This window comes from Ursus maritimus, unplaced genomic scaffold (assembly GCF_017311325.1).
Source record: "Ursus maritimus isolate PB19 unplaced genomic scaffold, ASM1731132v1 scaffold_27, whole genome shotgun sequence".
NCBI lineage: Eukaryota > Metazoa > Chordata > Mammalia > Carnivora > Ursidae > Ursus > Ursus maritimus.
The window spans coordinates 15,763,614-15,774,486 of record NW_024425230.1 but is presented as its reverse complement, the minus strand read 5'-3'; the positions used below and the strand labels follow the sequence as shown (position 1 = coordinate 15,774,486).

Genomic DNA, 10,873 nt, shown 5'->3' with positions numbered 1-10,873 from the left:
CGCCCGCGGTGCCCCGAGTCCAGCCTCCCTCGGCGGGGAGTGGAGAGTCCTGGCCACATCCCAGCGCCCTCGGGAGCTGAAAAAGCCAGGCGGGAGGAGCAAAGGCGGATGGCTGGACGTTGGAGTTGACGAGGGTGGGAGGAGGCGAGCAGAGGCGCGGAGCAAAGCTGTCAAACTGCACTCGGAGCCCCGCGCGGGGCGGAGAAGGGAGGGGAAGGGAAGGGGAGGGGAGGGGAGGGGAAGGGAGGGGAGGAGGGGCGGGCGGGAGCGGAGAGGGAGCTAGCGGGCTCGCCGCGCCTGAGCAACCCCTGTCTGCCGCTGTCGCCGCCGCCGCCGCTGGCCCGCACTCGCCCGGAGCGCAGGGTGTCTGCCCCGCTGCGCGCCGCGCGCGGAGGCTCCGGCGCCTGCCGCTGCGCCCTCCAGCCCCCGCTCTTCGCGCCGGCCCGCGCGGCTCCCGGCGGGCGCGAACCCACCATGCAGCTGCAGTTCCGGAGCTGGATGCTGGCTGCGCTCACGCTGCTCGTGGTCTTCCTCATCTTCGCAGACATCTCGGAGATCGAAGAAGAAATCGGGTAAATAGCTGCGCCCAGGCCGTGCAGAGCCCTGGCCGGATCTCTTCCCCCCTCCCCAAGTACTCCGCCCCCCACACCCGCTTTGTGTGCGCCGCGCCCCCCTATCGCTCGGCTGGAGAAGTGGGGGAAGGTTTTGGCCCGGGGAGGCGGTGCCGGGGGACCGGGACGGTTCGGGGAGCGGAGCATGGGGGCGCGGCTGCCGTGGGGTGTCCCCAAGCTGGGAGCACGGGCAACCTCCAGCTGGCCCGCGTCAGGGAGCAGATTCGGCCACCCTACCCTCCTTCCCTAGCGTGTCTGCGAGCGATGTCGCCGGGGTCGAGGGAGGGCGCCGGGGAGTGTCTGGGGTGGGCGGAGGGGCCGAGAGTGGAGGAGGCAGGAGTTTCTTTGTCTCCAGCTCGGCCGCTTTCTCGCCTTGGCAAAGTGGGCAGGGGGCGCGCGGGGATCTCTGCGCTGGGGGAGGGGATCCCCGCGTTGGAGCGGAGGGCGGGGGCTCTGCACTGGCTCCCGGGAAGGGGAGTGTCCCCAGTACCTAAGGACTGGCACACGCTCCTCCCGCCGGCCCGGGAGCCCGGCGTTGGGGCGCCGGCTGGTACCGCCAAAGGCGGAGCGCGCGGGGCTGGGCTGAGACTCTCTCCCTCCCCTGGCTTTAGACGCTCAGCTAACCCCACGGCGCCCCCTGCGCCCCCGGGTTCCCGTGCGTTCTCAGCGAGGAGACAGAGACCTTTCGGGAAAGTCTGTATCGCCGCCGGGTGGTCTTCGGGGCCCCCCGGCGCGCGGTCTCGCCCCGGCTTCTTTCCCGATCTCTCCAGAGGCGGGGCGGGACCGCGAGCCCCTGCCCTGGCGCGGGACTTCCAGGAGTGCGCACTTGCGGCGCGGGACGCACCCGCCGTCGGTCCCGGAGGCTGGGACTCGCGCCCCGCCCGGCAGCCTCCCGCACGCTCGGCCGGGTCCCTCTGCTTTAGCGCCACAAAGAGCGTCCAATCCGCGGTGGGCAGCTGGGGAGGCAGCTAGGGTTCTGAGGGGCACGGAGGACAGCTTCCTGGCCCAGGGCAGGGAGAAGGTGAGGTCGCCGAGTGGGCAGAAGGACCCCTCCTCCTTGGGGCTAGAGCGGAGCCTGGCGCCTACTCGAGTCCCGCGCCGCGTGTGCCCCCTCCTTTGTCCCATTTGTTTCATTCATTATCAGCGCGAGTTGAGGGCCCGCTACGCTGGCAGGTCCCTCAAAAGGGAAATGCCAGGATCCCAAGGCCCTAAGGACCCAAACCTGGTGCAGGCGCCACTTCCTGCTCTCTCCTTTTCTCCCTGCCCCTTCCCATCTCAAGAACCCAAGAATTCCTTCTGTGAACTCCAGCACCCTTCAAGAACCCCTCTGTCTGCCTCCTCCTCTTCCTCATCCTCGGTTTCCCCAAGAGCTCCAAAAACTTTCACAAATACTGTTCAGTTAATACGTGCCATGCTCCCACGCGAAAATAGAGAAATACCTTACTTTCCATAGCTGTTCGCCTCAAAAACGAGGGCCGGAGAGGAAATCAGGCAAATCAAGTCTTGGGTGATGGATGACCGGTGGGGAGGGCCTTCCTCTGGGTTCTCCCTCTCTTCTCTCAGCTGTGGGCTCTGCTTGGCCCAGACCCCTTGCTGACCTCGACAGGTGAGAGGGAAGGACCAGCAGCTGCCCATTGTTCTGCTATAGAAACATAAGAAGTGCAGAGCTCATCCAGGCATCCCCGGCTTATCCATTCACTGAACTTTTACTGAATAGCTTCTACATGCCAGGGACTTTTAATTTTTAAAATGCAATCAGGAAATCGCTTTGCACATAATGCTGCACTNTCCTGCTGAATGTGTTACAGAGCCCCCACCCCACCCCACACCAGGTTATTCCAACAGGGTATCCAGGAATAAGCTCCTAGGCCAGAGCTAAGAAGGGCATTTATGAATATATTTAAAACCCAGGGCTCCTCTGCTGTGGGTGTGCCCTTGGGAAGGAACCTGTTTCATTGGGGTGGGGGGGGGTGTTTGGGCTGACCCTGGGAAAAATTGTCAGAGGGGTCAAATGTGTAATCTCCTGTGTCATTAGCCCTCCTTCTTGGTGTCCTTGTCCTCAGGCCGACTCCTGGCTAGACCAGTTTTATTCCAGGCTTGAGACATCTCCCTCCCCCGCCCCCCAGTCCCACCCCCAGTCTCCCACACATGTGTAAGTGGAGTGGAGGCATATCTGGGATTTGCCATTGCTGGAGGAGGAAGGACATCGGCAGAGGACCAGAATCCCAACAGGTCTGATGTCTGCTTAGAAGCCAGGTTCCAAGCTCGGTCACTTTAATCCTTGGAACCACCCCAACTTTGAGTGGGCAGCCAGGGCTCAGTGGGTTAAGGGCCCTGGCACAGTGGCCAGTGAGGGGGTGCCAGGAGTAGGGCTTGGTCTTCCTCATTCCTTCCTGGGAGACCTGGACGCAAACTCAAGACCATGCTGCTACGACACCAGCCGTGCCCACCCTTCCCCAACGTGATCTCGACCTGTGCCAGGGAAGATAGCAAATTACCTGCCAGTGTCAGTCCCTGGAAGAGAACATTGGTTCTATAAACAGATGGCTGTTTCTGGAAGGTGGGACCCTAGGATGTTGTTAGGAAGGGAAGAAGGAAGACTTCTCTTTCTGGAGTAAATATTCAAGGATTAAGGAATGAGAAGTGAAGGAGGAAAGAGAATTGCACGTGCATTGTCTGGTGGAACAAAACTGAGATACACTTTTCTTAAGCTCTTGATCCCCTTGCTTATAAAATGAAGCTTTTGGTATGGTAGTCTCAGAGGTCCTGTCCTGCCTAAGGAATCATACGATGGGTTGCGAGAGACAGGTTTTTCTTCTGAAGCTTTTTCTGAGAGACTCATTTCTTTTCCTCAATGATGATTTTCAACTTCTAACTTGTTTGCTTATGGAAACGCCTCCCTGGGGCTGAAAGGGAAAAGGAAATGTAGAAAGATGAGTCCTCTGCAAAGCACTCAAATAAAGAGCAAAGTCAAATTCGACATCAGACATTGGGTGGGGCTTTGATAAAACAGCCCCCATCAATTCATGCAGCGCCCCAATTTTTAGACCAAGTTGTAAGCTAAAATGTTTTTTCTTATTGTCGCTTGAGCTTTAGTCTTGAGGGTAACTTACAAGAGAGCGGTGTGAGGCATGGCTCTCTTGCCCGCCGAGGTGTCCCCAGAGCCGGTGCCCAGAGGCATTCAGTAAATTTCTATTGCACTGGCCTCGTGATGGGCACATGTGGCATCTTTGGGCAAAGCAGAGACCCCCAGAGCCTTAGGATGGGAAGGAAGTGTGAGGTTCCCCCTAGGAAACCTCTTTTTTTTTTTACAGTTAGTGAAAATTTGACCTACGAAGCAATATCACACCCTGACCTGGTAAAGAGAGGACAAGCTTGCACGGGTCTCCTTGTTTGCAACCCAATGCCCCCCCCCCCAAATGAGCTCCTTGAACATAGACGAGTCTCTGGTTTAAAAGAAGGTAACTAGTAATAATAGTAATAATCATGCTAATGTGAAGGTGAAGGTGATGATGGTCATCAGCATTTATTGATTTATTGAGCGCTTGCTATGAACCAAGAGCCGTTCCAAGTGCTTCATTGCTATTAACACATCTTTTCGTCGTGGCAACCCAATGGTCACCTCCCGGGGGCAACAAGAGCTCCTATTTGTCGAGCTTTGTGTGCCAGATACCGGACTAATTGCTTCTAAGTACTACTTCACTCAGTCCTCCTGAACCTCTTGAAGCTGGATTCTGTGGCTAGCTCTGGATTGTCAGTGAGGAAACTGAGGCTCAGAAAGGTTTGGTGACCAAGCAAGGGCCCCTCGTCCTGGCCGAAATCCGCCTTGCTAGACTGCCCTGTCCCCTGGATTCTTTCACTCTGCGGTAATACCACAGAATGGGTCTCAGAACTTAACTCATTCCCCAGCGATGTTGCACAGACCTAGAGTTTTCCTAAGAGCGTGGTCTGGCCTCAGCAGCTTGCAAAGAGGGAAGGTGAGTGAAGGAGACTGTGGGAAGGACGGAGGGCTCGTCTCCCCGAAATGCCCCTTTGGTCCCGTCAAGTTCAGTGTGATGCCAGAGGACAGAATGGCACTATCTGCCCCTGGCTTGCCAGACAAGCTCACGTGCCGCAGGCAGGAGCACCCTAGACTCACAGGTGGGGCCTTGGGCTGAAGCTTCTGGAGGGAAAACTCCCATCCGTTTGCAAATCTCATTCAGATGTCAGTTGAAAGAGAATTCTGGCATCTACATGCCATATGATTGGGCATCTGGGGGTTTAGCGCAGGGGTGAGAGTGGAGATATTTTGCAGCGGGTCCCTGCAAGCACTGGGCTATTGGAATGGATGTCCAACTGGTCAGGACAGATGCCATCCAGTCACCCTGGCGAGGATTCCCAGTGCACGCCAGGAAGTCATCAGGCCAGGACTGGGGAGAGTTAAGCTGCGGGGGCGGGGCTAGCTCTGGTGCCAGCTGTGCCCAGGTCTGTGAGCAGGCAGCCACTGTGGCCATCGGCCAGGAGTGAGCGTCCAGGCTGATGTGAAAGAAAATGAGCTCCTTCCTCTTCGAGCACTTGAAGTGCAGGCACTTTGTAAGGAGCATACATATTTGCTCAAGACGATGCAATCTTTTTTTTCTTTCTCCTTTTTTTTTTTTTTTTTTTTTTGGAAAAAGCTCATTCTACTTCCCAATCCTGGTGTACTTCCCTCTCATATAAACATGACTGGAGGATAAAATAGGAGAGAAAGCTCTGGTTTTTAACTCACTTGCTCCAAGTCCTGTTGCCAACTGTTCCTAGCATCAAATTTAAATTGTAAATAGATATCCATCTTAGAAACCAATTCACCACTCAGGGCCTCTTTCCCCTTATAAAGCAGGGTTGCTAGGTTTTAAATTGTTTAGGTTTTACAAATTGGGGATGTTGTAAATTGCAAATTATAAATACTTCTCGGAGAGAGTGGAATTCTAGAAAGGCTCCCATGCTTTGAGCATGGTGTGCAAGGTAATACATAATCTGGCCCCGGCCTCCTGTTTCAGCCTCCCTGGGCTCTGGCCATTCTGTTTTGCTCAGTTTCCTGGAATGAGCCATGACCCCAGGCCTCCATGCTTTTGAACACATTTCTTCTCCTTTCAGCAAAATCGTCTTTGCACACCATATCCCTCCTGACTCCCACCCCACGCTATCCTACCTTCCCCTGACTTCACCTGCAAGGCTAAGGTCTGGTAGCAGTTCCTCTATAAAACATTCCTAGTGCCCAGACCCTCCTTGGACAGTCCGGAGTGGCCCCCCTCCTGTGTACCCTTCACACGCCGTCATGCCAGTATCTATGCCAATGGAAATGGGCTCAACAATTCTGTTTTATTTCTCCCTGCCCCCAGCCCCTGGTGATAAGCATATGGTTTAGTGTATGAAACCCATAATATATTTTTGGGCCTGGGATATGGCCAAAATAAGCTTTCAGTCTTTCTGCTCCCAAAGGTCTATACTATTCTTTCTTTCTTTCTTTTTTTTTTTTTTAAGATTTTAGTTATTTATTTGACAGAGAGAGAGAGTAGAAGTAGAGGGAGTGACAGGCAGAGGGAGAGGGAGAAACAGGCTCCTCGCGGGGCAGGAAGCCCGAAGTGGGACTCGATCCCAGGACCCTGGGATCATGAGCTGAGCCAAAGGCAGACACCCAACCGACTGAGCCACCTGGGTGTCCCTGTACTATTCTAATAACCAGTAAACACCCTTCGCTTACTTGGAAGGTCCTGGTTTTTCCACCATATGTATCCGACGTGGAGGGCATAGCCCAGTTAAGGGCATTGTTCATCATCTTAGAAGGTTGGAGGCAGGCCAGTGGAAAAGCCATGTCTAGTTTGTAAAGGAAGAGGACCCAGTGGTTATGTTTCCAACCTCCACTTCAGATAAAAACCAACGCTGTAGTGACCCGCCTCCATGACTCTGTTCAGCCCTTTATTCTCCAGAGAGCCCTTTCTAGCCCTGCACTGCTCCCAGCCACCGTCCTTCCGTCCTTCCGCCTGGAGAGAAAGTGCCAGCTCTGTCTGCCTTTGTCGCCTGCACGCTCCATACTGGCCTTAAGAGCAGACTCCACTTACAGCCAACTGTTTCCTTCCAAGGGCTGGTCCCCAGAAAGGATGCTGGAAGTTGTATGTTTGAAACCTGGACAAGAGTAAGAAACGTGAGGTCAGGTCAGTGTGTGGGATCTCCAAGACTTTTCTTATTAAGCGTTTTTAAGTGGTGTTTTGATTTGCCAACGCGGATCAAAGCAGGGAACCGTGATGGCTGGGTCAAGACTTGCGGCAGCTGCGAGGACCCTAGGGAAGGTCCAGAGCCTCCTATCTCTCAGCTCTCTCAAGCAAAAGCGAGTTCTGGAGACTGATGGAGCGATACAGGGAAAGGACTGTGGGAGGGGCAGGAACATAGACGCCACGGGGGAGGGGGCAGGAGGGGGGTGCACATCAGGTGGCCGTCTCCTGCCAGGGGGTGGGGTCGGTCCATTTCTCCAAGAGAAGCCCCAGGGCGAGACACTTGGGTGCCATCTGCGTCCAGGATGTGTCTGAATGACTGCCGGTCTGGGGCTTGTCCTTAAGTGTTGAGATTAGTCACTCTCCTGGGTGGCAGCTGGGCTGGTTTTAAATTCTCCCCAGTCGCTTGCAATCCGTCACTCGGCTCGGAAGCTGCCCGGTGTCCTGACGGGACCTGTTTGTCCCAGCGTCTTCTCAGCTTCAGCTGTCACAGACTTCACAGTGGCAAAGGGAACTGCTCCATCCGGGGAGAGAGCAGTGGCCGTGACAAGCCATGTATCTGGGTTTCACGCCAGGAGCCGCTCCTCCCGACACTTGTCCACTTGGAATCCTGATTCGCTGCTCTTGGAGATCCAGCGTCCCGCCCTGCGATGTGGGTGTGTGTGAGTGCGAGTTCCTAAATTCCTCTGCAAGAAGGAGGCTCTCGCTGTGCCAAGAGTCTCCCCGGCACCTTTTTTGTTCTTACTGGGGGAGCACGGAGGCCCTCACCCCGGCCCCCCAGCCCCTTTTGGAGGCTCAAGGTGATCATTTTTCCTCCTCCTCTGACCTCTTAGCCAGTGGCTGGGGGATCGAAATGACCCCGAGGTCAGTGGCCCCCAAGGTTGGTCTGCACAAGGCTGGGGATCTAAAAGGGAGAAGAAAAGAAAGAAGAAAAAGAAAAAGCACAATGTGTCCATGACAATTAGGTTTGAGTTGTTAATCGCCATTCCTGAGAATGACTCTTCTTTGCTCTTTTTTTTTTTTTTAAGATTTTATTTTTTTGAGAGAGGGAGGGAAAGCAGGAGAGGGGGGGAGAGTCAGAGGGAGAAGCAGACTCCCCACCGAGCAGGGAGCCCGACGTGGGACTCGATCCTGGGTCTCCGCCCGACGTGGGACTCAATCCTGGGTCTCCAAGATCATGACCTGAGCCAAAGGCAGTCGCTCAACCGACTGAGCCACCGAGGCGCCCAACTCTTCTTTGTTCTGAGATGATAGTGGTTTTTCATTTGGGGTGTAAAGGTGTCCTCTCTTTCCTGAGAGAGGGTGATGGTCTTCTGTGGCCAAAGAGATTGGTGACCCTATGACTCCCTGACCCCAATTTTGAGGAAACGTTACCGATCCCTGAAATCTAACAGTCTGGGGTCCGAGTTTGCCTTGAAGGGTGAATGGAGAGGATTGTTTCTGGAATCACAGCTTCACTCCTCACACATCTTTTCCTCTCAGAGGCCGACGCCGCAGAGAATAACGCGTCCCTTTGGGGCGTCTGCTCTGCACCGAACGATACTCGAAGCCCATTAGCTTTCTTCACACCTGTCCTCTCAGCAATCCTGTGAGGTCTGTGCTCATGTTACCCCCATTTCGCAGATGAGGAAAGCGAGGCACAGAGCAGTCACAGAACACCAACAGGTCACACAGCGAGTGAGCTGCAGAGCTGAGGGGATTTGAACCCAGGCTGCGGAAAGCAAGGAGAACGATCCAGAGATGGTGTATTCACTGGCATCCGGTGGGGGAAATCTGTACGCTCCTCCTTCCAGAGGCTAAAGCTGGGAAACACGAAGGTCTGTGGGGAGCAGCGGTGCTGAGAGAGCGCTTTGGGGCAGCGTGCCAGCTCCAGGCCGGGATGGCAGCCTGGCAGCCCACGGACTGGTGCCACGTAGGCTGCCGGCTCCAAATCAGCTGTGGCACAATGGTGCCTGCACTCTGCCTGCCCTCTTGCTGTCGCTGCCCCCCCAGCCACCTGCTTGCCCTCAGAACGCTCTGGCGCACGGCATTCGTGTGACCGTCTCATTGCCAGAGAGACAGACACACACGGAAGGAAAAGGAAAACAACACAAATGATTAAGGCAGGGAGGAATTTTCTTCTAGAGAAAGACAGAAGGGCTTGTGGTTCCAGCTCCCTCAGGCCAGGTGGGGCCTGGTGAGGAAGGAAGGGAGGGAGGGAGGGAGGGAGGGAGGAAGGAAGGAAGGGAGGGAGGGAGGAAGGGAAGGGAAGGAGGGAGGGAAGGAGGAAGGAAGGGAGGGAGGAAGGAAGGGAGGAGAGAGGGAAGGAAGAAAGAATGCAGGGAGGAAGGAAGGAAGGGAGGGAGGGAAGGAGGGAGGGACGAATGAAGCTGGCAGGGAGGGGACAGGCTGGTGCAGGGAGGTGGTCCATGCCCAGGGAGTCCGTTTTCCAAGGACTGATGCCATGCCCGCCGTTCTGCTGGGTGCTCCATGGCTCACTCACTCAACCCCCACAACCACCCTGTTTGCCCATTTGCTGGTAAGGAAGTGGAGGCCCGGAGAAGTTCCAGGATTTGCTAAGTTCACACAGGTGGGAAACTGAGGCACCAGAATCCCAGGCAGGTTTGCCTGACTCCACGGCCCGTGCAGGTCTTGGCTACTTTGGGGTAGTGGAATTATGGGGCTTCAGCTCCCTAGGCCCCCTCTGTACCCTCTGTACCACACAGAGAGTTTGTGAAGGGAAGCTGGGAACATCTGAGACCGCAGAAAAGGCTCGTGGCAGGTCAGAGGAGCCCCCCAGACACGGCGGTGGCCGTTGCCCTGAGGCACCCCATTTCAGCGGATGCTGAGGAAGGGGTAGCCACACTTGGACTCTGCCCATGAGGCGTGGGCGTGTGTCGCTTGTGCCGCATCTCCAATTTCAAGAACAAGAACATTGGCTGTGCTCTGGAGAGCGATACCCAGGATTAATTCACACCTTCTTACTCGGTAAATGCCAGCGTGGCTTAAATAATGAAGGGAAGACGCGTAGATCTCCGGAGAAAATGAGTTGGTAAATTGATAGGGCCGGTGACTTTCAGTTGCTGGTCCCCTGTAAGAAGCAAAGCCTCTCCGGGTGGCTTTGCTGGTTAAGCATCTATTGGCTTAACTCCGGGTGGCTTTGCTGGTTAAGCATCTATCTACCTGGGTGGCTGAGTTGGTTAAGCATCTATCGGCCTTGGGCTTGGGTCACGATCTCAGGGGCCTGGGATCAAGCCCCGCATCGGGCTCCCCGCTCAGCAGGGAGCTGGCTTCTCCCTCTCCTTCTGCCTGCCTCTCCCCCTGCTCCTGCGCTCCCTCCCCTCGTGCTCTCTGTCAAGTAGATAAATAAAAGCTTTAAAAAAGAAGCAGCAGCCGCAAAGCCTCTCCGTGGTTCCCAAAACTTGGGAATGGACGCTCAGAGGAGTCTGTATGATGTCTGACTGTGTCAGGATCGATAGACTGAGTTCCAAGGAGAAGCAACGAGAAGGGCAAGACAGAAACCCCCAGTGCTGTACCCATCCCGGCGGATGGATGCCTCTTAGGGCAGCTACGCGAGGACAGTGTGCTGACAAATGGCCTGGCACAGACCCGCGGCCGTCCGGCCTCGGGCGTGGAACCAGCCAAGGCTCTGCAGCCCCTTCCCTGGGCTGCCTGGTGCTGCCCACTGAAGCTCAAGCCTCCAGCAGTGTCAGAATAACTCGCTTAGGTCTTCACTGTCGATTTCTCCCAGCTGCCACCGCGAGGGTAACTGTGGGAAAGATTGATGCTCTCATCTCCGGACAAGCACTTACTACCTGTGTGACCTCAGGCGGGTGACCTCACCTCTCAGAGCCCTCCCCCCCCCCAGCTTCCTAATCTAAATGGCGGGGTTAATAATATCCAACTCACAGTGTTCTGAGGGTTAAATAAAACGCACACCATGGGAATGAACAATGTAAAAGTGGTATCGCCGTGATGGAAATCAGTGTGGCGGTTCCTCAAAAAATTAAAACTAGAATTAGCATAGGATCCAGCCATCCCACTTCTGGGTTT

General features: G+C 55.4%; 1 protein-coding gene across 1 annotated transcript in view; it reads left to right on the top strand.

The window, feature by feature from the left end:
* Positions 1–474: 474 nt before the first annotated feature.
* ST8SIA2 (ST8 alpha-N-acetyl-neuraminide alpha-2,8-sialyltransferase 2) overlaps positions 475–10,873 on the top strand; it is a 63,738-nt gene continuing 53,339 nt past the window's right edge. The window contains exon 1 of the mRNA XM_040642610.1: positions 475–572. Within this exon, the coding sequence (XP_040498544.1) occupies positions 475–572 (98 nt within the window). The remainder of the gene's footprint in view (positions 573–10,873) is intronic.